The sequence below is a fragment of the Struthio camelus genome, chromosome W (genome assembly GCF_040807025.1).
Source record: "Struthio camelus isolate bStrCam1 chromosome W, bStrCam1.hap1, whole genome shotgun sequence".
Classification (NCBI taxonomy): domain Eukaryota; kingdom Metazoa; phylum Chordata; class Aves; order Struthioniformes; family Struthionidae; genus Struthio; species Struthio camelus.
Genome location: NC_090981.1, coordinates 57,473,929 through 57,501,627, shown reverse-complemented (window position 1 = coordinate 57,501,627; position 27,699 = coordinate 57,473,929). Strand labels below are relative to the sequence as shown.

The 27,699-nt window shown below is 47.5% G+C and overlaps 1 protein-coding gene across 3 annotated transcripts; it reads right to left on the bottom strand.

The window, feature by feature from the left end:
- Window positions 1–2,004: 2,004 nt before the first annotated feature.
- Window positions 2,005–27,673, bottom strand: LOC138064110 (myosin-IIIb-like). 3 transcript variants are annotated; one of them, XM_068925151.1, is made up of 30 exons: window positions 27,531–27,673; window positions 27,383–27,448; window positions 27,105–27,235; window positions 23,786–23,888; window positions 22,291–22,393; window positions 21,676–21,832; window positions 21,240–21,342; window positions 20,811–20,939; window positions 19,301–19,409; window positions 17,925–18,041; window positions 17,397–17,497; window positions 16,850–16,936; window positions 16,607–16,672; window positions 16,185–16,298; window positions 14,982–15,093; window positions 13,740–13,786; window positions 13,418–13,483; window positions 12,996–13,115; window positions 11,995–12,080; window positions 11,708–11,755; window positions 10,067–10,114; window positions 9,791–9,882; window positions 8,702–8,833; window positions 8,006–8,124; window positions 7,481–7,680; window positions 5,427–5,516; window positions 4,565–4,730; window positions 3,944–4,252; window positions 3,532–3,614; window positions 2,005–2,378 (listed from the first exon to the last, which is right to left on the bottom strand). In XM_068925151.1, the coding sequence occupies exons 1-29, from the start codon at window positions 27,654–27,656 to the stop codon at window positions 3,555–3,557; spliced, it is 3,207 nt and encodes a 1,068-aa protein (XP_068781252.1). In that variant the 5' UTR covers window positions 27,657–27,673; the 3' UTR covers window positions 2,005–2,378; window positions 3,532–3,554. The 3 variants fall into 3 exon arrangements, with proteins under 3 accessions (XP_068781252.1, XP_068781253.1, XP_068781254.1); XM_068925152.1 differs by lacking the exons at window positions 27,105–27,235; window positions 27,383–27,448; window positions 27,531–27,673 and adding an exon at window positions 24,314–24,434; XM_068925153.1 differs by lacking the exons at window positions 2,005–2,378; window positions 3,532–3,614; window positions 3,944–4,252; window positions 4,565–4,730; window positions 5,427–5,516 and having other exon boundaries at window positions 7,651–7,774.
- Window positions 27,674–27,699: the final 26 nt, after the last annotated feature.

The window sequence follows — 27,699 nt, the reverse complement described above, 5'->3', positions numbered from 1 at the left end:
AGCAGTGCCTTGCAGCTGGATTTACACTGCTCTCTGTGGCACAGAAGCTAGGAAAGAATTACGCAGCAGCTCAGTTCCTGAGATGCATTGCTTGTATGTGCCTTAGTTCTGTGCTTCAGCAAGGTTTGAGAACTGTCTTGGCAGTCAGGCTGGTTTACGAGGTACCTAGAAAGGAGGTTTTCCAGACGCCCACAGGCTGAGGAAGCCAAGGAAAACACTGGTGCAGGGTCCAAGGCTGCCCAGCAAAGGCACCTGGGCTCAGCTGAGAAGGCTCTGCAAACAGCAGCCCTTGATTGCTTGGACTGGTCCAAAGCAGCTGCCAAAACCCCACCATCAGGAGGAGAAAAGGTGTGTTAATGCTATAGGTCAGTGCTGTGAAAGGGGAGAGCCAGGACATCATGTTGAGACAATCACCGCTTCCCCACCTGGACCCCAGCAGTGCTCTCCCTACAACCCAGGGCTGCTCAGTATTAATACTCCATATCTACCTCGAGCACATATAAGGGAAAAGGAAAGTGAAATAGTCTAATGCTTGAAGGCAGGGCTAAGATGCTCTGCCACAAATATCCCGTATCATATTACTTCACTTCTCCAGCTGCAGCTCCAATGTGTGCAACAGGGACGGGCAAAGCAGTGTGCACACGGACCAGCTGTGTTCAGGCGCACAGGGACCTGCCAGGCAGTGCCCACAGGCACAGGGAGCTCAGCTCAGGGTATGAGGGGGAAATCTCACCCAGGGTATACACTGGGAGACGAGGATGGTGTGAGAGGAAAGCACCATTACAGGCAGCAGTTGCACAGCAGGATTATTAGACCATGAGCCTTCAGATTCTGCTCTCAGACATCTCACAAGTTCAGAAGTAATTCTGCAGCGGTGGCGTGGCTGAGCCTCTCAGCCATGCTGCCCCTTCTTTAAACAGCCTCAGCACTGCACAAGGGAGAAACCAAAGGACCACTGTTAACTTTCCCTAGCTCAGCTCTATGGGTCTGTACCTTTTGCCTAGCTTCCTTCAGCAAACCTACGCAGCAACCTGCTTGCTAAATAACACTGCTTCTTCCAAGATAAAACTCAACAGCACACAGCTTTATTCCCTGGTGAGCCAGCCACAGTGGCAGGTAGCAGCTGCGTCACTGAAAAGTGCATCAGCGCAGGACAACCCTTGGCTGGAAATGCCTGGGCTGTGGCAGGCAAGCTGAAGCAATGTGGGAGTTGGAAGGGCTGCATATGCGTCACCTGGCACAATCATGAGTGGCAGGGCCTCAGCTGTCACCCATCCTAATGCTCCAGGAAAGGCAGGCAGGGAAGCTTTGCCAGGAGGCCTGGAAAGGGAGGCCTGTCTGCAACAAGCACACATGAGGGGCAGGCCTTTGCCAGCATCTGGATGGTACCTGAGACACGAGGCTGCCTCCATACATGGGCAGGCACTGGTCCTCATGCAGGCATGGACAGCTTGGCTTTGAGCTCCTCACAGGTCCAGTCCTGCCTGCAGTTACTGGATTACTGAGACAATCTTCTGTCTACTCTCACAGCTGTTAGCTGTTCTCCACTTACAATCCACGCCTGAACTGACTGCAGGTTAACAGGAACAAAGAAAACCCTGGGGTCCTCCTTAGGGGAAAACTTGACTGAAAAGCAATCTTTTTAAAGGGCAGAAAACACATAACATGTAACCTGGTCCTGTATATTCCCAAGTACTCTACCCTCAGGCATACTGTGAGAACGAGAAGAGACCACGGTCCCTGTGTCTCCCTGACTTGAGCACTGGCTAAGGGATGGAGAGCAGTGTGTCAGTGCAGCTGGGGGACTGATACAAGGGCAGACAACTCCCTCTGCAGAGATATTTTTTTGTCCCTTAATGGTCTCAGCTCCCTTTCAAGTGCTTCTGCACTCAACACAAAAAGGACACACCAGGTTCATTCCATGCCTCCCAAGTCCAGCTTTCCCCAGCACCCGGAGAAGTAGATACACAGGACCAGAGCAGAAACAGAAGACTCGATGAAAAATACATAGGAAATCAGCACATAGTTGTAAGTGAACACGTTGTTGGGAGATATCCAGTCTGTGACAATTAAGAGTGTGGGGTGAAGGGTCTCCAGGTACAATGAAGTATTCTCAGGCACTGTGGATCTATGCATAAAGCGTGACTGTTCCCATCCTCTCCCTTCTGCCAGGATGAGACTGGTCTAGGTACTGCAGTCCCAGCCACTGAGATCGGCTGAATGCTGAAGAAGGTGAATCCCTGCAAGAGTCCTGCCTAAAGGCACAGGGCCAACTGTGTGCAGGGAAAAAAAAAAAGGCTGCCACGTATCTGGATTTGTTCACGCGATTATGCAAGGCTCAGCAGCACCAGCAGATGACAAGGCTGAATCATTTTCATCTGCAAGAAAGTCAGGAAACACAATGCAATGGAGAACATAAAAGGAGGGCTTCATTCAACAATCCCAATATGACATGCTTGCTATGATCTACACAGATCCCGCAGAATTTGTTTGTCTTCTGCCTGACCTCAGGCACAAGAAAAGAGTTCCTAGGTACCTTAATAACCAAACACAGGAACGAAGCAATTGCCAAACGCTTCTGGGAGAAGCCTTTCTCAGCCACTCAGAGGAAGACAAGATAGGCCGCAGCTAATAAGCTGTGGTCTAACATGAATTTCCGGGAACTGAATGATGCAGGGCACTCAGTGATGTCTGTGCAGAGCTGCAAACCCTGCAGTAAATCTGTAGCCAACAGCATGTTCTGATCCCTCTCCACTCCCAGCTGCTACCAAACCAACAAATCTAGATTTTTCCAGAAATGTACAACAGCATCACTACTGCTTCTCCCCGGCTTTAGCAACTGAATAGGACATTGATTTAGCCCACTGACTGCACAGGGGGAAGTATACATCCACATCAGTCAACTAAAATATTGGGCTTAGCCAGCTGTGTCCAGAAGGCTCCTCCTGACGCTCCATATACCCTCCATAATCCACCTAGCGTACTACAGCCTCAGTATCCAGCTGCTGTGACCTCGTTTAAAGTCCTCAGACTGCTGCCTTATGCTCCCAGCCTTGCCTTCAGCTCACTGTCTGCGCTAGACCCCGGAGCTCTCTGCCCAGCATCCCTTCTGATGCATGCCTCTCTCCACAACCTTAAGTTACTGCAGCTGACCATGCAGTGCACAGATTTACTTTCTGATGATCCTCTTCCTTCCAGCCTCAGACCTCCAAACTGTGGTCTCCAACAAACTCGAGCTCCCTCCGTCAGCCTTGTTGCAGTACTGCAAGCACAACGCTTACCATGGGTGCCAGGAACCCAGCCCTGTGCTGATTGTTCCTACTTTTCCCAGCCTCTCTCTGCCGCTGATCTCTTTGCAGGCCAGGAATAGAAACTGGCAGCTGCTTTCCATTTGCCCTGCTCTATTTCCAAGTAGTTGATGGCCAAGAGACTCCAAGATGGCACACATGAGGGGAAAGAGCCCCTTTTCTCCTCCGTTTCCTGGGGATGCTGAAGTTGCCATCTGGCTTCCTGTGCATCTCCTCTGCTTACCGTGTCACTTGGGCTGTATGTCCTCAATCCTGAGGGTTCGACTGCAGCTCAGTACAGGAGCTGTTCAAGGGAATGGAAGAGAACTGCAATGGGAAGCAGAGATACAGCATTAGGGAAGTACTGGCTGGGTCACTGGCCATGTCACAGCCCCTTGTGTTGTGGACTTCTCTTTACGAATCTCAGAGATCCCCTCCAGGGTCTCCCCCAACCTGGCACATTCAATGAACAGATCCTTGATGCCAAGATCACCAAATAAAACCTGTCATCCAGGAGACAGGAAACCAAGCACCGCTTCTGGAAGCCTCCTACCTCCTATACATGGATAGGGCAGCTCCACACATCCTACAGTGGCTGTGGGGACATGGCTGTGGCAGATGAATGCACTAGAAGGCTGGAGCTGCCCCCTGCTCACCTGCTGGATTTCCTGCATCGCCAAGCGTATGGAGGAGTGAAGGCGAGGGAATGCCCGCTGGCCGCCTCCCTCCTCTCCTGGGCTTGGCTTTGTCCTGCTCTCATCCAGGCTCTGTTGCTCTTGGCACTTCTTGGCCCTCCTGAACCACACGCGTCTGAGAACTGAGGCTGCTCCTGTCTGTAGAGCGGGCCTTCCAACAGGAGGCCCAGAGAGGCAAGCCTGCTCCCCTGGAGGGGTCTCCTCCTCAGCTGCAGTTGGAGTTACTGTGAGACACTCCAGGTCTTCATAATCCAAACTCCCACTGCTTTTCTAAGGGTGAGAAGAGCAGATTCAGCAGCGGTCACTACAGACCCTCTATGTACCCCAAACAGCACGGCTAAGAGCAATATCCAGCTGTGATTACTGACAAGCATAGGGCAGGGGCTATCATCCATCCCAGGAAACCCCAGTGGCCAGCTACTAGCCTTCCCCGCTACGTGCGGAAGAGGCCAGACTGCTTGACCAGTACAGGACTCCCACAACGGGAACACAAAGCAGAGATATTGCCACAGTGGCTATTTCTGCTCAGGGCACAGTCCCAGGCCCCAGCCCCTTTTCCTGCTGCAGATTTTCAGCATTCACCTGTCCGCAGGGAACAGTAAGTGTCTCCATGAAGGGCTGGATGCCCACCGTCTGGTGATACCGAACCAGTTCAGTGAGTGAGGCATGAGCCCGATCTTCACCCAGAATTACGTAGCGTGCATTGGGCTGCATCTCGATCATGTAGTGTCTGCAGCGTCCTTCACCCCTGGGGAGAGGAACAGACAAATAGTCATGACACAGGGCCACGGCATCTCTCCAGGACCCAGTCGTTGCTTTCTGTACTTGTTGTCTCAAGAGGCCCAGATGCAATCAAGAGCCACAGTGCCAAATATTGCAAAAGCGCAGGAGATCCTCCATGCTGGAGTGTTGCACACTGTGCTAACAGGTGCTGGAGGAGCAGCAGTTTCCCCAGAGTCAGCACAGGGGCACAAAGAGAGCCCAGGCATCTGGATCCAAACCTCAGCAGCCTGTACCATCTCCTAGGTCTGTTGTCCACATTACTACTCTATCTTGCATGATGCCATATGCTTCCAGCACACACTGATTACCTCTCCTCAGACTCTTCCCTAGAAAAGTCTCCTGTGCTATATCACTCCTCAGGCCCCAGTGGATGCTTCTTCCAGCCTGGCTTGCCCACACAGCCATTTAACACATGTCAAGCAGTACCTGCACCCTGTAAGCCCCAGAGTAGCATCACCCCACCCACACACTGATCTAGTCTTTGGAAAGAGACAGACTTTACAGTGTCCTGTTGGCTATTCCAAGCTGTGTTTGAGGCACCCCACAACGGGAGAGACTAAGCATCAGACTCAATGGACTACTCCATGGAGGAAGTTAACTATTCTAGCCATACATAGCTCATTTTAGGATTTTCTTCTTCCTTCTCTACAGTGCTTATTACCTGTATGTCAGGGTGTAGCCTGGTCGGCTCTGGCTGATGCGAACAAGGAAGCAGCCCAAAGGCTTGTCAATCAGCAAGTTTTCAGCTTCCCTGGAAGAAGGAAAGAGTTTTTCAGAAGACAGTGAGCAGCTGTGTCTGTGCAAGGATTCCCAACCTTGCTACCATGGTAGTGGTCCCAGTCCACCGGCAGGGCAGTATCTGCCCTCTGTGTTCCCAACTAGAGGTTTCCAAGCTCAGGCTTGCTAGCGCAGGGAGGCATTAACATGCTGATGTGGTGCAATACTCTCAGCCAAAGCCTTTCCAAGCAGGGCTCCTCCAAAGCTGCTCCGGCAGTCTAGTGCAATAGCAACAGCCACCTTCCAGCACAGAGCACATGACAAAGCTTGGCTCAGATGAGAAGACTGCGCACATGCGCATTTCCTAGGCTCTGGGGCTGCTGAAAGAAGTCAGAAGGCTATGGATTAGTGGTGCTCAGCACGATGCAAGCCTTGGAGAAAAGCCAACTTTGGCTACACCACTCCGGTTCCCTAAACCTCCCTACTGGAAAAAGGTCTTCCCCCCTTCAGCTCAACAGACAAAGCACTGCTTTGTGCTTGCCATGTGCCTTGCTTCGGACTAAAGGCAACTGCACATCACCAGTGCAAGTTGGGATTGCTCTTCCTACTCTATTACATGAGGCTAAACTGACTCTACTGCACCGGGACTTAAATCCAGGGCATGAAGCACCACTTCAAAAGTACTTAAAACCTCAGTGTGTGCCTATATTTGAACTCAGTTTTGTCCCACAGGCACTAGCTCTTCTCAAGCATTTTTGCATCCATGGACAAAAGCACTGATGCAGTTTGGGGCCTTGTTAATTACCTAAAAAAAAAAAAAAGTAGCTGTCAGCCTCTATAGGGCCCTATACTAAGCTAGCACGCTGCGTAATGTCTCTGAGTAATGCTCACGCTGACAAGCTAATAAAACCCAGCAACTTGTGATCTAAGACCAAAGGAGACTTGCAGCTTTAACAGAAAAATGTTGCAAACTGGAATAAGATGATGAGGATGTTTGAATGACAGGCACATTTGGTAGCAATGCCTACACACAAGTCCCTGTAAATAAGGGGGCACTGGCAGCTAGCAGGCATGCAACACCATAAATTAATTTGTACGCAGGGGAAACTGTAGCTAGAAACTTTGGCATCTACCTGCTAACCTCACTATCTTGCTGCTATCTGATCGCTGGCATAATCAGCACTTCACTGCTTGTCACACTGCTTGGAAAGAAAAAGTGTTTGGCTCAGCCAAGAGAGTAATGTGAGAGGCATACACAGTAGCATAATTTCAGGCATTTAAATAAAGGGTTTGGCCAAAAAAAAAAAAAAAACTTGGGAATTCACAAACCCTTAAATGCCTCCACAGGAAGGCAGGGTTTTGTGGATGCCTCTCCCAGGCTAGGGGAGGTAAATTCCAGCTACACTGTCCTCTCCTTAGATAGGAAGAGGTATCCACAAAACCTGGCCTCCTCCCATGCCTGGGGGCTTTGGGGATCTTGCCATTGGATACTCACAAAAGCCCCTCTTAATAGTCTTTTTAATAAATGTATATTGAATTCTGCATTCCTCTGCTGTAAGAACGGCAACTGAGAAATGTGAGAACAGCCATAATGAGTCAGTCCAAAAGTCCACCTTCATCCCATATCACATCTCTGCAAATGGTCCATAACAGGATAAACATTTATGGGTATTTCTCCTTCAAGTACTTTCCCAGCCTCCCTTCCCTGCACAGGTTCTGTATTTAAGAACCCACAGCAGATTTATTTTCCATGAGCTTGCACAGCCTTTCCTCGGGCCCATGTAAAGTTTCAGCATTCACATCCTGTGGCAAGGAGCTCCAAAGCTCCCTCTAATGGTTTGAAGCTCACAACCTAGAAGCGAAAAGTCCTGCATATCCTGTTTCTTTATGGAGGCAAATCCATGGGACTCCAACCTCTCATCCTAAGGACGCAGCAGCTTCTGCCTCTTTGCCCCAGCCCCAGCTGCAGCCAGTGTGTCCACCCCCTAGTATACTCACCTCCGGCTGATCATCCCATGCAGCCAGCTTGGAAAGGCCCCATCGTCCTGCATGACCTTCTGGGCCTGCGTCTCTCTGAACCAACGGAGAGTTGCTCCTCTCTTGAGTTTCCGCATTTTTGCCTCTTCTCCAGTCTGTTCCTCTGTCCCCAGAATGGGGCGAGGCCCAGAAGGGTGCAGGAAATTATCAAAAGGAGTGGACTGAAAATGGGGACAGGGGAAAGTGGGCATGAAAGCAAGGTCAGAGGCAGGGCTCCCTGAAGAGATCACTTTGGTAGTTCCCACTCCTGAGTCCCTGCAGTTAGGACAAGATCACCAACCATCAGACTCCGCTTTCAGTTCCTCAAAAGCACTGACCAAGTTTTTTCACTAACCACACTAGGAAAGGACTCTCTCATGTCTGATAAAGAGAAAGACAGTGTTCTCCTGTGACCACATGCAAGAGAATATGCATATGCAGAAGGTGGAAGGAGCACGGAAACAGCAAATGTGCCTAAGTGACCCCAGACAGAGCTAATATCACTACCTCTGTGAGTTTGCTGCGTGGCCGTGGGACCGGTGGCTGTCGTGGCATATCAGGTGCAGGGCGGGGACAAGGCTGAGGGCGTCTCTTTCGTGGCACGGGGACTGGCAGGGAGACTCTTTCTGCAACAACAGGAACAGGTAGACGAAATTTGAGATCCAAGATCCATGGGATCCATCCTCCATACGCCCAGGACAGGCACAGGCATACTGCCACCCATGGAGGACAGGAAATATTCTGCCTCTCCAGCACACACTATAGCAACAGCTGGAAGAGGGACCATCAAGAAAATAAGTCTGGAGCTCAGTCCTTCCCTACCTCTCTTCAGCCAGGCTACTAAGTCTGAGAAGGGGCAAAAGAGACAAAGAACATGGCCTCAAACCCACTGTCAACTCCCACTCCAGATGTCTCAAGGAGAAGCTACATAAAATCACAGAGCAATGATTCAAAGCTCTCCCCCACTGAGCGGATGGGAAAGGCACAGCCTGGCATTCCCTTCAACACAGCCAGGCAAATAACCTCCATCACTCTTTCTGTTCCTCACAGAGAAAACCTCACTTTCAGATGGACTGCATCAGTGGAGCCCTCAGTCCCACGAGAACCGAGGACATGCCATCATCCTCAGGAACTTAAAGCACTTTGAAGCGATCATCACATGAGTAGCCACACACTAGGGTAGTGGAAGTGGAAGCAACTCACTCTGGGCCTCTGCTTCCACCTCCCGCTGCCGGCTTCTCTCTCTTTCTGCCTCCTCTTGTAGCCGTAGGGCCTGAGCTCTCAGCTCAGCCACCAGTTTCAGGTATCTCTTCCTGCAGCTGAATCCCCTGAAAGCTGGTCAGGGAAAAGCTGTGGTTAGAAAAAAATGCTAATCATGCCTTGTCAGTCCCTGGTGGAAGCGATATTCCTTTGCCCTGCACAAAGCCTTCAGCGCTTGAACCCCATTAATGCAGAGCAGTGCAGGCTCTCTGCTGCTAACATGCAGTCAAAACCATGTCAGAACTGTTTTTTACTCTCTAACCTGTCTGACCACAGATTTTAAAAATCAAATCAGAGATTTGAGCTCTTATCTCTAATGACAAGGCACAAGATACCTAAAGAAAAGATCACACAAAGGTCACTGTTAACCATTTATCTCCTCTGGGTCACTAATGAGTAAAAGCAGAGCTCAGCTGTGCAGGAGTCAGGATTTCCTTGATACTAGTCTGTGAGATGACCTTTCCCATAAGCAGCCAATACAGGGTTCACCAGCAGCATTAGAGACATTACATTATCCTTCTCACTTCAGCAGGTATGAAAGCCCATGAATTGAAAGCAGCACCCTCTCCTTCCCGTAAGGACACTACCCACACATCTTTCCCACAGATCAGAACAAGGAACAGCATGTGACAGCCTGATGTTCGTCGTACTGTGTGTTGCCCAGCTGGAAGCTTCTCAGATGCTTCAGCAGTGGGCACAGTGCAACAACCCATACAGATGAGAAGTACAGCAGAAAGAGACTCCTCCTGCCTTAGTCCTCACGGTGCCTGTGCCGACAGAAGTACCAGACTGCCCGCAGCGCCTTGCTCTGTAGAAACAGGCTGCCAGGGCATAGACTGCTTGGTCGGGGAAAAAATATGTATCTTATATCTGCGTCATCACACCCTTCTGCCTGTCTCTGAAAGTAGGAATGAGATCTGTGCCACTCTCATCTACTTGAGAGAGCCTCCTCAGCTTAACACCACTCACAAGCCAGCCCTCACTCCCTAGTATGAGATCAGAGTTGAGGGGCTCTCCTGCACCAGTGCTCACCTTTCTGTATGACAACTGCTGCTCTTTCCAGTCGCTCCACACACTTTGCCAGCTGCTCCTGGTGCCAGTATTTAAAGAAAAGTCGTGACTTTCTGTGAGGTTGAGGAAAGAACCAATGAGAAACACTGTTTGTCTGAACTTGCATCCCATCATCCTTTGAACAGGCCCTTGATACAGCCATAGTATTCTCCCTGAAGGGAGCCAGATAGCAGCGTAGGTGGATAAAGTCTCTGCAGTTCAGGCCCCCCACTCCCTGCACCAGCAATCCACACCTACCCACATATCCAGCCTGTCAACTCTGTACTTTGCAGTATCTCCAAACAGCTGAAAGAGAGGAAAGAAGTGCAAAAGTCATTTTCCACCCAAAGTAGAGGCTATGCAGCCAGTGGTTTTAGGTGTATAAAGGAGAAGAAAGTGCCTCAACAATTCTGGGTTACTTTCTTTGCCCACCATCACCTGATCACATTCAGTAACTAGTTTGCAATCCGTAGAGCTCCTTGAGGAACAGCTAGGAGAGAATTACACTGGGAAATGTCAGCAAAGGGGTTCCTAGAGACAGACTCCCTTCAGCTCCTGGGAAGGCAGTTCTGCAGGGCATATCCTATGCTCAGAGGTGGTTTTCACCATTTAGTTTCTGAACTCTTGGGAGCACACAAGTTGCAGGACCTGTATGATGATATTCCCTGGAAAGAGCTAGTTTTCCAATTCTGATTTCATTTTGCAGGCTTTGGTGATAAAACCTGGGTCACCTGAAAAGATTCCCTATTTCCCCAACGTTTGTATCTTTCATAATACTTAGACTTGAAGGCAATACTCCAGGTGCATCACAAAGACAACCTCCTCCCTCTGCCTGCAAATCCAGACCATAAAGCCATAATGGCACTTTCTACCATCATCCTGCAGAGCAAAATAGAACTGGTTTTCCTTCTCTCTCAGCCAAATTCTGCTGTGCCAGAACCTATAAGCCAGGTTACTTTTTTCCCAAATGCATCCTAGGAGTTTCATGTCTGGAAATACATAGTGCTGCCTGTCTACCACCGTCTCTCTCACCTAAAAGACCTTCTTTTGACCTCACTTGGGTTTGCAATTCTTATTAATTCAGTACCATCAGAAATTTCAAGGAAGCTCTGTGAGGGCTGGAGGAACTGCTCCCAGGAGAGAGCTTTTCCAGAAGGACATTCAATTTCTTTTCTTAGAAGAAAAAAAAAAAATATATATATATATATATATTTGTCATCTGGCTGCCTTACATGCTTCATTCTCACAACCAGTCACAACTGACTGTGGCAGGAAGGAGGGACTGGAACAGTGAAGGAGAGGAGGTAGGGAGTTGCTGCCCTGGACAATGGAAGGGGAAAGCTGATAGGATCAGACTGTAGAGCTGGAGAGACATTTATATTTCAAAAGTTGTGGAAGGAACAAACAATCAGGTGCTGCAGGTATGTTGTGCCTGTACACATAGAAAGTTATTGGACCAGAGACATATGCTCTCTAGCTTGGGAGACATTCAGTGCTGGCTGCTTAGTCAACCCTGTCTTCAACTTATTCTTCTCAGATCATCAGGGAAGAACCTGGAGAGGCAGCAGAAGGCTGCACTGAGTCCATGTCCCACTGAGTGCAGTGGACACCCTGACCTTATCTTAACCCCAGCAACTGAGTTCATTTGCCAGTTCTCATTCCATAGGAAAGAAAGGCTACATATAAAGCAATCCACAAAAGATCTCATTCATCGTTTTACTAAATGATTTATAAAACCCTAACTATCTTTGTCTAGGAATCTGTGGTCTCCATCACCACCAAAAAGCATCCTCACTTTGTTCCTTTTACTCAGTTTGCTATGCTATCCTGAGAATAAAAGTTTCTGAGGAACAAAACGGACTAAAACTGGATTGCACACGATAGAAGCAGGGTTCCTACCTTTCTTTTGTGAGAGACACATCTGGTTTACCTAGAAGAATTCCATATCTGTCAAAAACAAACCAGTTCAGTAAGGTAAGAGTCATAGCCTTGATGTGCTGATCCACGTCACTCTCACAGCAAATGACAATAAATCAGTGCCTTTCTACTCAATCTTCCATAGCAAATAACTCCATGGTCTCAGGCACGTGAACTTTAAAGATAATTTCACTCTCTGCCCGTATCCAGTTACCAACGTCACTTCCCTGACAATATTTAACATGGAACTTTCTAAAGGTTTAACAAACCTTTCGGCAAATTCCTCAAATGAGGGTCTCCAGGAGAAACCATCTCGTCGGATCCGGACGGTCTCCAGGAGTCCATTGTACCGGAGCTGAAGCAGCAGCATAAAGAGGATCAGAGAAACAAACAGACACAGGCCAGAACAGGTCATTAGGATATCAGTTTGTCCCTCTGCAGGCAGAAACTCGTTCATTCAATCCCAAATCGCTCTGGTTCAAACGACAGTTTCTTTTTAAAAATGTTTCCTTGGTTAAAGACTGAATTTACCAAATCCTGCAACTCCTGTGATTAACTACTCTCAGTTAAAAGTTAGAACACAAAACAACTACCAGAATGACTTTCACCTTCTAGCTATGGGTATTGCTTTACTTCTGTCTCTTAGAGAATAGCCTTCTACTTCTAAATCTGTACACAGAGGTACTCTAAGGCACCAGCTCAACTTCCCTCTTAATCCTATCCTTATATACATCAAACAGACCACAGAGCTTTTCTGAACTCTTCTGAACATTTTCAGTACTCTTTAAAGGATCTTGACCTAAGACTTGACACAATATCCAAAGACAGTCATACAGCACAGTTTTCAAAGAAATCCATCTTGGCTCCTATTCAGTTGCCCTGGTTGATAGGTGAGAACAGTCTTCTCTGAGAAGCATAGCCTTTTCTGGAGAAGTACTGTCTGCACCAGTCCCCGTCCAGGAGCCACAAAGGTGAATCCTAGTCCCTGACAAGTAGATCTCATTGCATTCACGAAAAAGAAATGGGAGAGAACTGGGAGTGTGAAACCTGGACCTAGCAATCAGTGTCACAAAGACAACTAAGCACCCGGAACTGCTGCATGCATAAAAAGTGTGTCCTGTTCTTTTTCCTGCAAGGGGCATTCATTCAGACCTGACAGCTTCCAGCTATCTCCATGATCTTACAGCGGGATATGCACTTCCTGGCCTTAGATCCATTTCCCACCGAGACTCAGATGAAGCACCTGAAAAGAAAATTGCTTTTTCCTCACCTGCTGCAGCACCACTTGGCTGTCCACCACACCTGGCTCCTTCTGGCTGTTGGGCTTTATGCAGCGCACAAAGTGCGGGTTGGCAGAATACATCCGCTCCATGAGTACCATCAGGGAATGCTGGTGAGGGCAGAGAAAGATCAAAGATCAACAGCCCAGCTAGCCAAAGCATTACCAGACCCCTCTGAGTGCGCTATCCTGTAGATGAGAATTGCCTTCCCACCCCACCAGTTCAGGCTCTCGTAACATCAGCTGCCCAGGTCTGATGACAGCCAGGTCACTCCTATCATGATCAGCTGTGCTTGGCATCCAAAAAAGCCCCAGTCCATATGTTGGACGCTTTACTACATGTAGCATCCTGGAAGCTCTCAAGAATATCGCTGCACATATCTCAAGGGGCACAGCAGGCAGCAGTACTTTACCCGGAACTGAGCTCCCACTGACTGCTTTCGTGTGCTGTTGAACTTGTCATCTGCTCCTGGTATGACCTGAAACCAGAGCAAACGAAAGGATTACCCACGGAAGGGGAGCCTGATTACTCTGCCAGAAACCAGACAGCTAAAAGGAGAGAGAATGGATTTCAGGGAGGGAAGGCAATTTAAACATAGCAACAGAAGTAAGCAGAAAACCCAGTAAAAAATGAGGGAGAGTGTCTGCTCTCAATTTCAATCTGCTTCTTCAGTCATGCATATCAGGAACTGGGCCACCAATTATCAGTTGCCATGTGGACCAGAAGTACGATACCTTGGCTTTAACATGAGGCATCAGTGTCCCTGTCCTGGAGATAGTGGCTGGAAAAACAAAGACAATAATTAATTTTGTACCCTTACCCACAGTCAACCATGCCTAAATATTCAAACTTTGCAAATATGCAAATCTCCCCATAAATACTGAATCACAAAGAGGAAAATACAAGGAAAGAGCTAAAGAAGAGAAGAACACTCAACTACATAAAGCAGACAATCCAGGCAATACTGTTTTCTGCCACTGAGAAGACAAGGCAATCAGGTTACTTAACAACCCTAAATGACCTTCAAAAGAAATATCACAAACAGGGTAGGTCTAACAATGCAGGAAAAAAGTATAGATAGCAAACAGAAAGCTCACCCACAACAGTCAACATGGGAGATTATATAAAGTTAAATAACTTTAAAATAATTCAGCAACAAGATCCAAAATTCGGGGAAGCTGAGTTTACTGGATGATTTAATGAGAGTCTTGTACACCCTGATGCAACAGTGTCATCTGCACGGAGAACAGGTTATACCTGCTGTTTATGAACTTACAAAGATTTGGGACTAGACTAAATATCTTCAGCAGCAGTGCGGAAGAAGCAACAAAAACAGACATTTGTGGAACACGAGCAGAAGAACTGCAAAACACAATGGAGACTGAAAATGAAATTTATCAGTTGCCTGTAGATCCTAGATAGCTGCTTGGACTGGACAAGACAAAAAAAAAAATCTGCACAAGGAGCACTGTATTCAGCTAGATAATTCTAAGGAACCCACCTGATTTTTTTTAATCTTTACTTTCACAGAAGCTTTGGACACTCTGAGGGCTTATTAGTAACTGGAAGAAGGGAGTGTAAGGAAGACGGAGAAATAATGCACCTGACCTCAGAGGTTTTTTTTTTATCCAGAGCTGTTGCTGGAAAATGAAATATGTTCAAAAAGGATCACCTCTTCACTCATTGCTTGTGTCTCTACTGCAGTCTACATTGTGAACTCTTTGGTGCTAGGTACCAAGGAGGGGGTATTGGGGGGTATTTCTGCTACCATGCATCAGTACCAAGGGGAATGGAGTAGCTCAGACAGCTCTGTATATGTCAGAAGCCTCACTCCAGGCAGCAGGTTTCCCAGAACCTCTCTGAGGCTGCCAGTTCTGGAACACATTCCTGGCACACAAGCCTCATTCCCACACTTAGCTCTTGCTAAGGAGGGCCCTGATTAACGTGGGTTGCCCCATCACAATAGAGGGACTTGCCTGTGAAGAGCACGCTGAGCAAAGGAGTGACACTGTTGATGAAGAGTCCACGAACATTGGCTGGCAAGGTGTCTCTGTTCTTCTCTAGAAAGCCACCAGCAGTATATTGTACCTAGGGGAAAGTGCAGCAAGTCAGTAAGGCCAGCAGTGCTTACAGGTTAGCCCCAAAAGCCACCTCAACAGCTGGCCGGGGCAACTGTTAATCTGAATGTACAATGGCTTGCACAACAACTCTGTAAACACATATACACCCCCTTTAGATGCACATCCTGAACAACAAAACCAAGGGGATGGTGCTGGGGCATTAGAACTACAGGTCTGCAGCATAACACTGAGACATTCACCTTTTCTTGTTCTGCCTTCCTTGACGACGATGACGTTTCATTTACTTTTGGTTTATGATTCACTCTCTTTTCTCCTCGCTCTCCCTCTTCCCTTTGAAAAGGCTTCCATTCTGCTTGATGCTATGCATCCCCTTGTTTCTCTTGCTCCCTTCCGTTCTCATCTCTAGCCTGCCATTCTCATTTCATGAGAAGTGTTAATCTTTTTAATAATGAACATCACAAGGAATAACGTAGTCGACGGTTGTGGAATTAGACTACTGAAAACATACTACAACGACCTCCGTCTTCATCTGCTCCTGCTACAAAATTAATTCCAATCAATTCAATATATTTGGGCCAAAGCATTCAGAACTGGTGGCAGTAAAGTTATATACAATAGTCCTAAATCCAGGTGCTTTCACCTTTAAATATGTAAATAAGCACCCCCATCCTCAAAATGTTGATTATCTAGCTGCTTTCACCGGGTTCCTCAGTGTTTGCAATAAATTCGTGACTTTTATGCTCTGGACCCCTGACAGCTAAACATAAGCCATTAGGCTTTGCCTTCAGGGCTTTACAATGCATGCAGGGCTTTCACTTTATGAAGGACTATTTTAAGACCAGAGCTCCAATATAGTGATGACAGGTACAACATAAATACCTCTGAAACCTTATGCTTCCCAGACAAGCCTCATTTTCTTCAGGAGTCATCTCTCCTCCTATACTTTCTAAAGAGCTCCACTTACCCTAGAAGACAGCTCTCAGGGAACGCTTCACTCCTGTGGGACCATGTACTGCTTAACTTCAAAGCTTTATTTGTCAAACACCTTCCTCTCCCCTACATACATTCCAAAGCATGCTTCCTGAAAACTGGACTTACTTTCCCGGCATAGTGAATGATGCTGAAGCCCAAAACACGGCTCCGACCTGGCTGGAAGTGCAAATTCCCCTTAAAGCTGCTGTTTAGTTTATCCACAAATGTTTTATCAGTTGCCTGCAAGAAAACAGTTTTCATAATCAAACTATAAAGTTGCAACATAGTCCTGATCAGGGCACATGGAAGTAAAACAAAGTTTTGGAAGTGGCCTTGACCATGCAACAATTTCGTACTGTACTTGAGCTTATTTGACTCTCTGCAGGGACTGGACTGTCCCTGATCTGGCTGTCCTGTCCCATTATCCACACATGAGAACACCTCTGCTCATCCTCCTGTTTACAGTCACACTCCAACATTAGAGCTCTCTCTGCAGCACAGATATTCATTCTCCACACCATTTGCTCTGTCTCCTATCTCACCCATACCTGAGGAAATGCACTCTGCTCATCCAGAAGAGACAGCAGCCCAAGTGGCTTGGCCAGGAGCAGATCCTGCAAGGAAAGGAGAGTCGTTAGACATAACTAAAGCAGTACAGGGCATCCCCTCTCACCTACATCACTCTTTGCGGAGCTTCTTCCCAGATACATCTCCTCCCCATGGTGGAATGAGGAAATCTCTTCTCTTGGCTGGATGGGGCACCTCTCTTCTGTCAGTCTTATATCACTCACCAGAATGGGTTCATTATTGCTGAACTTAATAGTTTCCCAAGGCAGCTCTTCCTCCCTGTAGGCAGCCTGCTCCAGCTGGAAGATGTGCTGAGACAGAGAAAGCAGAGGCTAGAGTCTCCAAACCGGGTTAGACAACCCTAAACATCTTCCTTCCCACCCTGAGCAGAGGATGGAGGCATGACTCTCTTATTCATGGATCAGAGGCCCAAGATGAAACTGCTGTTCCGCACGCCTATCTGTAACCTTGTTGCTCACTGCTGCTGGCACATAAAGCAGGAACACTTCTTGAGCCACCACAGTGTTCACATGTCCCTACTCTACTATTTCGGTCATTGCTTGACCTATCTACTCCTACTTTCCCTGCACCAGTGGTTCCTCTGCCATGGCAGATAAGGTTGCTGCTCCCTACCCTGCTGTACTAAGCACCATTTCTATCTTTCCAGGCAACGGTCCTGGTTTCCTCCCATTCTCCTTCACATCCCAGGTAGATCAGTGCTCTGCTTTCCCCCCCCCCCACGCCAGGTGAGATCACCTGCTGCAGACTTACATGGTTGAAGAAGTGCTGCAGCTGCTCATTGGCCAGGTTTATGCAAAGCTGTTCAAAGCGATTCACTGCAAAGTTTTCAAACCCAAAAATATCCAAGATTCCTAGAAGAGGGAAGACGAACATGCCATGGAGCCTGCAGACCATCCCTACAGGTAGCTAAATACCCCATCACACTACAAGTGTCATCTGGCCCTTGGGGCACATGGAGCCAAGTTGTCAGCTGCAGCTCTCTCAAAGTTCCTTTTGAAGAACTAGCTAGGAGACCCCCACACCAAGCCCCACCTCCTCGGCAAAGCCAGAGCGTCCCAGAACTACAGCCTCATAGACCACCTTACTTCAGACCACCTAGCTGCCCTGGGCTGGCTCCTGCCCTACAGATTTCACGCTGTTGACTAGTATCTCCAGTATGATCATCTCTTTGAAATCCTTAATGTAATCTTCATGATACCTCATATTGCGCTGTTCCTCCATCACGGCTGAGGGATGCACGTATGGGGGCAGAACAGGAGTAAGACAAGCAGAACTCACCTATCTCCCTCAGCTCTACCTCAGGATCCACATTCTCAGCCAGAAGCTCATTGATCTTGGAAACAATCCAGCCAAATACTCGGCCATATGCCACCTTTGCAATGGAGTCTCGAGCATCTGCACAGGGCAACAGAGAATGACAGTGGCTCACGGAAGGGCTCCCGGGAGAGTAGGGAACACAGCATACAAGTTGGCTCACCACATCCACCTCTAGCAATAGTGTCTAATGGTTTATGAAGCTGTTTTGGAGACAAGTCATCAGATGTCTGCTGATCTTCCCTACCCTCTGCAAACTCAAACATAACACTTCCATTCTGAAGTCTTCCTTCCTACAAGACCAGATATGCGGTACTAGAGCACTTGTAAAATCACATAAAATGGAAAAGTTCATTTCAAAAAAAAAAAAAACGAGTCTAGCTGCTTTTTAGACTACCCAGAGACTTGTTTCCTCCTTTGCCTGTCTACTGCGTATGAGCCCTATTACAGTTAAATTCAAACTAAAGCCTCCAAGTAGTATTTGGAAAATTGAATGGCTCCACTGCAAACACTTGAACTTCCTGCTAGCCTACAGTTGCTGCCCAAAGAGCTTAAATAAGGAGAATGCAACTGCTGAAAAATGTGCTGGCATTCTAAGAAGAGGGAGATCAAATTAACATGACCCATTGATGCACTACTGACTGGAGATGTTTATTTTATTGTCCAGAGAGGTGCAAGAGGAGACATTTGAGATACAAGAGGATACAAGAGGAAACAGAGGTAAATAATTCTCAGTTTTCACTTTTTTGTTCTATTTTTTAAGCAATAATCTAGAAATTTCTGGGATTTCATATGTTTATTTTTTAAAAATGTCTCTTATTCTAACTCAATCTTTTGTGAAGATTATCTTGGATTAATTTATTTTCTTACTGAAAGAAAAAATAACACTTCACACTATTTTAACATACTTCCCATGCATCTCACTCCTTCACTGACACTGTGCTGTTGCACTGATCCTCTTATTTAATTCTCCAGCTACTACCTAGAGTTCTCCACATTGCCAGCACTCTGCAGCAGCAGCCTTCCCCACTTTTGCACAAATATCTACAATTGTCTTTAAAGTCTGGATTTGAGGGATAAAGCAAGGATAATTTCCTGGTTTCTCAGTTAAGCTCTGCAATCTCTTGGAGATCAAACAAAAGCAGTATTCGTGGTCCTGTGTGTCGGTAAGAGTCCCAGGGGACAAGCATAGATATACTTGCCTTTACGCAAAAGAAACAAGAAAGCTGCACAGACAGATATCTTTGTTACCAAGAAACTGCACATGAGTAGGGACACCCTTTCATCAAAAGCAGGTCAGTCTTTCTATTCCGCACTTCTGTGATTCATACGTTTCTTACCTTCCGCCTGCTGCTTGGTGTGAAAACGCTGGATCTGCTCTCCCCGGGTCAAGGACATTGTGCAAATGAGACATTTCAACAGCTCATCTTCTTGGACTCCAAACTGACCCTGGGAGAGAGGAAACAGATGGGGATAGCCAATACCGAACCCTTACGTGGAGACTGTATCTCCTCGTACGTGTGTGACACCCAGTGTAATGGAGCCAGGATTCACATTGAGACCTTTTGAGTTCTGCTGTAATATAAATATTACTGTTAACATCTGGCAGCACTGGAGTCAGATGTATGCTCTGAGATCTTCACCATCCTGTGAAGTGATCAAACTCACTCTTGCTGCTCTCTGAAATACTTTGTATTTTAATTTCCCAGTGCTGCCACCTTTCACCTTCTGCGGGAGCTACACACCAGTCCCTGCTGAACGGTTTAAGGACTTACTATGGTACAGCACCACGATGAGGTGGCTGTGCAGATGCTAAGGGGAACTTCAGCAGACTTTAGAGTCACAAACCCACAGGAGAGAGGAAACAAAGGGAACTCAGATGCAACTGAACTCCTTAATAATTGCTTTAACAGGAATTCCCTTCCTGCGGGAAATAAGTGAAGAGCAAGACAAAAAAGCTGGCTGCTAAACAGACGTAGGTGTTTGTTTCAGGTATGGTGTAGGAGGGAAACAGGCAAGGAGATGGGAGTGAAACAAAAAGACAAGGGTGCTATGGCTTCAAACAGGTCAAAATAAAAAGACAGAGCGAAGGCAGAAATATTTGTTCAATCTTTCTGTTCTGTGTTGTTAAAAAAGCAGGTAATATATCCGTCCCACATAACAAAAATGAGACGGTCTAATGAAATATGTACTTCTTAATCTGATGTTAACTTGGGGCAAAATAGCAGAACGTTTAATTCAGGATAAACAAAAATTGGTAGTAGTTAAGCTGGTATCTTTAGACAAGATTACAAGTCTAACAGACAAAACTAATGTGCAGACACTGTGCACCTGAATTTCTCCAAGGCATCACACTTAGCACCACCTGACTCTTGATTTTAAAACGTTTGCATTACATGAAGTCAACAAGATATGTGTCATATTGCCATACGCAAGACAATATATCTGAGGAAAAGAAATAAAGAGCCTCAGGATCACGGTACAGCTTATGTGCTGCAAGACTCGGTTCAGTGGTACAGCTAATATTGTCCCTAGATATACAGGAAATAGAAGCTGGGAATTGCCTTTTTGGGTATCACCAGCAGTGGACACAGCGGCAGTCATGGGGTCATACTGTGCATTTCCGGAAAAATCTCCTTGTTCTTCAGGAGTCTTCAAGAGATAGAAACCTTCCCTGCAACATCTGGCAGGAGCAGCTCCTCAAATCCCCACAGGAAAATTCTGGCACCTTATACAAGAATTTAAGAGCACTTCTTAACATAAATATTCTCTAAGGATGATGCAGTCATGCTGCTAGTGGGGACCAGTATCACATCCATAATGTTTCTGTCAGCAATTCTTGTGACTCACCGCTGCAGCTTTCAGCCACCCCTGGGAAGCTCCGCTCACTTTTACAGACCCATTGTTCTCCTGAGGCTCAAAGGTTACATTGCCCAGAGACAAGACACCAGCCAAGATTGCCTGCATGTCGACTTGCTCCTAAAACACACAACAGGGGTGACCAAAAAGCTATCATCAGCCAGCGTGCAGCATATAACATCCACAGTGAGCCACAACCCAAAGAGCTTCCATATTTCTGAGATCATTGAAGGTGGAGAGGTGAGGGAAAGGCACAGGCAGCCTGCAGGAAGAGGCTCTACACAGTCTGCAAGATTCAGGTGGTTTGGAAGCAGCATGGAAAGTTCGGAGGATGGAGAAATGGGAAACAAAACAGCAGCCAGAAAAAAACCCTACATCTGCAGGATGCCCAGATAGACAGGAGTGGTGCTCAGAACTCACCTGTTCTTGGAAGCCCACCATGTCAAGGGCATTGCACACCTCTTGATATTTGTGCTTCCAGTGCTGAGCTACATCTTCTGTACCAAATCGTCCACTTATGTACCTGAGAAAGTGTATATCCCATACAAAATCATCACATAATCAGCACAGCCATCAGTCCTACCCCAAGGGAACAAAGCAGATCTGTGGCAGTGGAGACAGGAAAGGGAAAAACTTTTCCAAGGTCATACAAACGAGAAATGAGATTCTAGACCTCCCAGCTTCCAAATTGATCCAGAAGACCTCTGCATGTGTCCCTGTTCAGAGCCTGTTGCCGCTTCCATTCATTTGTTCACCCCCACCAGGGTCCACCCTGGCAGAGCCATAGGCTCTGCTATGCTGCTTCCCCCTCTACCGCACAACATGAACACTAAACCGCAGTCTGCCTTTGAAGTACCTGTACAGTGAGGGATCCAATAGCCCATACATCTCCTTTTCCTCTGAAGAGAGCCCAGCAAACATGTAGTAGAAGATATGGAAATTCCTCTCTCCAGTATCTTGTTGTACCACCCGTGACTTCTCTAACAGATACTCGCTCAGCTTTGCACCTCTCACTGCACACAAGAAAGTGACAAGGTAAACTTTGCATCTGGAAACATAAAGCTGGCTGACCTGTCCCCCATCACTTATTTGGTGATAGGAGCATAGAGTTGTCTAAAATAGGTATCTTGTGCACGACACCCTTAAGGCTGCCCAGCTCCCTGGAAGTGGTCTTCTCCATGCTTCCCATCATCTTAAAGGGGATGACCTTTGTTAGAAACCATCAAGGCGTACAACTAACAGCTCCCCTCCACCATGACCTCAGTAACCTTCCCTTACTCCCACACCGTCCAAACCCAGGCCTTATCCTAAAGCCTTAGTTGCTGTAGGATTTTTCTTAATTGCACACCCTCCCCACAGAGTATCAAGCGTCCAAACTTTACCCACCACAAGTTCTGGCTACTCAGGCCAGTCCCTCCAATGCCCACCCATCCCCCAAATTAGTCATTTCAAATGTTGCCCTTGACCTTACCTGTATTCTTCTGGAAACGCAGCTGTATGTATTTTCCAAAGCGGCTACTGTTGTCATTCATCACAGTCTGGGCATTGCCAAAAGCTTCAAGCAATGGATTTACCTAAAACAGGCATTTAAATAGCACAGGCACTCCTGAAATTAAGTGATCTAATTAACTCATTTGGAAAAGTTTAACTTGAGCACTTGATGTTCAGCATTCTTCCTAGTTACTGATGGGATAGGAAGCACTTCATCAGTACTCAAGAGCATCTGTTTTATCATATCCTGTATAAAAGAATTGACAAAGCCTAATATATTCCGAAATATTCGTAATATATTCATACATGAGCAAAGAATGCTTGCTGGTTGGAGGAAAAGGGAGTTGGGGTACATGCTGGGTAACCTGCTGAACATAACTTTACAGCACTGCACTGTAATCCCAGATGGGCTCAGTCCTTCAATATATCTACAGGAAGAAAATAAGAAGACTGTATTATTTCTTCACTGTCACCTCTAAGTTTTCCACAAGCAGCTCACCTGAACTGAGGTGAACTTTGTTGCAAATGGAGGAATAGCGCACTGGCTACAAGCATTGCAGGTCAAGTCTGCCTGGGTTCATTAGGCTAGGCACAACACCGAGCAAACACAGCTATTCTGCTCCCAGAACCTGCTCAGGTCAAAAACAGCTTGCTAGTGTGGCCCAAGCCACCTCTATGCAGAGCCAGCAGGTATATCAACACCGTGTTCGCACAGCCCAGGCATTCCTCTCAGATCTACCACATATGACACTACATTGAAATAATAAGCTGTTCCAGAGCCCAAAGCACAGCACAGAAACACCTCTGTGGCGCCACAGGGAACCTGAAAACACAGACTTTATAATGAAGTAGTCCAAGGGCTCATCCTGCTTAATTTATCACATAGAAGGTTAAGGTATGATTTATTCAAAATAAAAACTCCTTGGACAACAATTCAAATGGAAATACTTTATATCAAGAGGCAAGAGTATATCAAGATCAGATGGTAAAGGTGTATCAAAAGAGCAAAGATGAAGCTAGCCAGGAACAGCAGGTATGCTTCTGAGAGTAAGTATTTTACTAGTCAATGAAAGGTTACCAAAGGCTGCATGGGTTCTCCATCCCTGTGTGTGTCATTAAATCAAGACTTTGTCTCTAATACAAGAAAGTCCTTGTTCTATATCAAATAGCAAGTGATTCCAAAAAAGCCCCTAATCCCTTTTCACAGACATCGTGCTGAATGATCCCAATGGTTATATCATTTAAGAACCAACACACTACATTCCAAGCAAGCAGAATTACTGATCCTTCCACCTCTTCTAATTTCTAGTCAGCTATTTCACCATTCTTACCCACTATTTCCTTATAACACGGCCAAAGTTTTGTTTTCTCATTTCCAGTGCGATAACGCATCAGAAGGATCCTTGAGCCAAGTACAAGCCGTCTTGCAGCAGCGTTACTTCTCCATCTACAAGCGTCACCCTGTAATGACCTACCTGTAAGATCTGCTGCTCCAGCTGTGAGTTGCCTTTACACAGGTTCATTATGTGCTGTAACAGAAGCTTTGTACTCTCCGTTTTCCCTGCGCCACTCTCTCCACTGCCAAGAAAAAGCAAAGTTAAGTTTCACCAGCCATAAAGTGTAGTTGTCCTGCCTCTTATGTCTTAGCACCCCATCGCTTGAAAGCACTCTCCTATATTCAAGTGCATCACAACTTTCTCAGCTACACCACACACATGAATACCAATTTGCACCACCGTTTTATACAGCAGGCTCCACAAGATACTGATCCCTGCCCAGAGGAATTTTTCCCCATATGCTCCACACTATCACTTCTGGACGAGGTGCACCAGGCAGTCCATTTGCTTTGCTTCTTAAGAAAAAATATATCTAGTTCTTGGAGAACAACACCCTTCGAAAGCGTTCTGGTTCGCAGATTCCCTCACATGCACTGGGGTTGACAACTTCCCCTTTTTACAAAGCCATTTGCTGCATCCCTCTCATATCCACAAGTGAGTACTGACCTCATGACAATATAGCAGTCTCAAACCTCAGGCCCTTCACATAGCCACGTGCTTCAGCTGTTTCCGAACACTGGAATACAGTTGCAAAGCTGCCCTCAGGCCAACAGCTGAGGCACCGCATGTCATTCTGGTGTCACATATTCCCAGCACTTCTGCCTCTAAGTCAAATAAGTAGCACTTGGAGAGCAGTTTCCCCAGTCCTCCCAGGACTGGGGAAGTACAGTCAAGACACCGTGCTCGTGGGAAAGATCTTTAGCATAAGCATAATAAAAAAACACCCAATGCAGGAAATGCTGAAGGTATACGCAAGGGCAGGTCTCTGTTTACATACCTGACCTTTGAGCTTCCGGTGTGGCTTTACTGCTCTATAGCTCCCAGTAGCCCAGTGGAACAGTGTAAATTCCACTCGAGTTTCCAGATAGAAAGCTCTTGGCACTGAGGCCGTGTGGGTTGCTCTTCTGGGCTCTTCTCCCCAAACAAGAGACCAAACAGTTTTCAGAGGGACAGCATCATGTTATAACAACTATACTGGACTTTGGGAATTGTTCTGGTTAGAAAGGAATGAAGGAAGAGAACAGTGCTTCAGCATTATGCACAGCTGGGAGCCAGGGTCCCAGTTTACTGCGGTCACTGAGCCATAGTGAGACATCAGTTCCTGGGAGGATGCCAGGACTCACTGCCAGACTCCTTCACGGAAGCTAGTTTTACTCCGTAACATTTCCCAAGCTCACACCAGCTGCAGTCCTGGGCACAGCACAGCTGCAAAGCCTTTGAGCATTTAGCCCCCCATGACAGATACCTGATCCCAAACACATATCAGGCTGCCATCATCTGAGTACGCACAACCAAAACAAGACCTTTTGCCAGCTGAGAACATGCCATCCAAAGTCCCCATCCAATACATAAGATGATTTGTTTGCAGTGATTTGCTTCCTCAGTAAGGGTGCTATCAACCAGTATTCCCATGCTTGAGCCCACCCTCATACCCTCCAACAAGTGAAACAGAATCACTAGGTCCTGCAAGCACGCTCTCCAGCTGCAGATGTGTAACTACACCAGACTGTGAAGAAAGGAAAAGCCATCTCCAGGAGACCTGAGTGCTCTACCACAGGATACTGGGGCTGTGACTAAAGTCAGTCTGGAAAGCAATAGGAGCCAGTAGAATTTGCAGTAGAAGATGACTTAATCGAAATGAGCCTTTGGCCCTTTGGAAGCATTTGCTGTGTCCAACATCACTTTCGGACTCTGAAACGTGCCATCCAGACCTCACAAAGCAGAGTGACTAAACAGAGAACAGGAAGGGCAGGGAGGTTGTGTTTATATCCCAGAGGAAAGCATATAGGTTTGTGCTAGGCTGGAGATGGTCATCTTAAACCTGGAGACGTCTCAGGAACATTGAAAGCTAATACCTCCTCATGCTGCTTTGATGAACTGTGGTCTAAAAGGAGGGACTTCCTCCCGTCTCATACTTCCCGTGACCTAAACTTCACCCATACCAGGTAATTTTATTAGTGATCACTTTACTGCTTGCATATAGCAGAACCACAAAGTTCCTGTTATAGGAACAAATAAACCTGTTAATCGGATTGCAGGATGCAGCTCAGATTCTTATCTCTGACGCTACAAACTGCTGTCAAAAGATTGATTAGAATACTGATTTCTCAGAGAATGCCCACAGATGGCTTTCCATCTCCCACAGCAATTTCTATGACTATTCTGCATTTCTAGGAGCCTTTTCCACATGCTGACTCCATGGCCACGACTTCACACGTGTTTAGTGAGAACATCTCATGTAGAGCACAGCCATTGATGACTTGCAGGCTAGAGAAACAAGAGGGTCTGGACCCTTAAGGTCTGCTCCCAGTCCCACCATGATGCTCAGTAGTTTTACAAGTTATTATTCAACAAGTCATTTCCCTACCATGTTGAAGGCAAATATTGATAACATAATCAGAATACCAATCTAAAGAAGAAAATGCTAAATTAAACAGCTGACAATTAACATTTCAACTGAGATGACATTTAAAGTCTACTCTAAGGTAATCAGAGTAGATAATTAGCTGGTATTTTGAGGCTTTCCCTGCTAGCTGATACCATCTGTGGCCCTGGCATTTCCAACACAACAACAGTAACATCATGGAGCAAAGTGTTTGTGACTGTGCTTGTGGTTGCAAGAAACTCGGTTTTCCCTCTAGTCCCGAGAACTTCCCAGTAGAATAATATTTTCCTTGATCAGATTCCCAAAGGTCTTACAGTAAAGAAGAGGAAGTTCTTCTTTACTCTGCTCTTTGGTTGTACGTGGGAAGCTCAACTTTGGGAAAACAGCTCTATTCTGTTCTTTACAATCTTCATTATACCAGTTGTAGTGGGAGTTGTTTCACAAGAGAAGAGCACTTTACGGCTTTCCCCAGAGTAGGTCAATCTTTCCAAGGCTCTGCCCTCCATAACTAACCCTTTTCAACCCAACATAGGGGTTTTTTTTTTTTTTTTGCTCCACAAAAGCCGTATCTGTCTGTTTTCCGGACAAACCGTGAGCAGAGACATGTTTGCAAACGAAGTCGGGTTTTGACTCACCAAAACCTTTGAAGCTGAGGTTTGCCTGAATCATGGGAGCCCTTTGAATGGGAGACCACAGCTAGAGCTTGCTGGCAGCAGCCCAGCCCTCCGCGAGGGCCGGAAACCGCTCCTCGCTCACGGCTCCCACCTCTGCCCGGTCCCTCGGTGCCGCCGGTGGCACCAACCACGTGCCGGTGGCCCCGGGGGACGTCGGCGGTGCCGGCGGGCCGCTCACCTGATGACGACGCACTGGCTCTGGGGCCCGGTGGCCCGGCAGCCCAGCATGGCGTGGTAGGCCCGGTCGGCCACGGCGAAGATGTGCGGGGGCAGCGTGCCCTTCTCGTGGCGCCGGTACTGCTCGGAGACCTGCGGCGACACAGCGAGGGGGAAAGCGGGGCCTGGGAGAAGAGGCCAAAGAGCCGGCGGGGCCAAGCCCGGCCCGCCGGCCCCAAACACCCCGCTGCCGAGGCAGGACGAGGCGCCCAGCGAGGCCGCCCCAGGGCCGGCACTGACCTCTCTGCCGTAGAGCGGCAGGCGCTGGAAGGGGTTCATGGCGATGAGGATGTCCCCGACGTCGGTCTGGCGGCGAAGGGAGAGCCGTGAGCGCCCCGGCCGCCCGCCGCCCCGGCCCCCGCCGCCCGCCGCCGCCCCCCGCACTCACGTAGACCTGCTGCCGCAGGAACCGCTCCCGCAGGCTCCCCAGCAGCGCCGCCTCGTCCAGCTCCTCCAGCAACGCCAGGTCCCCGGCGGCCCCGGCCCGCGGGCGCCGCTCCCCCGGCGACACCATGCCGATGCCGGCCCCGGCCCCGGCCCCGGCCCGCCGCCCCCGC

Coding starts and splice junctions, on each gene's coding strand:
- LOC138064110 (XM_068925151.1), bottom strand. CDS start 27,656: ATGGTGTCGCCGGGGGAGCGGCGCCCGCGGGCCGGGGCCGCCGGGGAC. Junction 16,937..17,396: donor TGCAGCACTTCTTCAACCAT/GTAAGTCTGCAG, acceptor TCTCTGTCTCAG/CACATCTTCCAGCTGGAGCA. Junction 12,081..12,995: donor GCCAAGTGGTGCTGCAGCAG/GTGAGGAAAAAG, acceptor CTGCTGCTTCAG/CTCCGGTACAATGGACTCCT.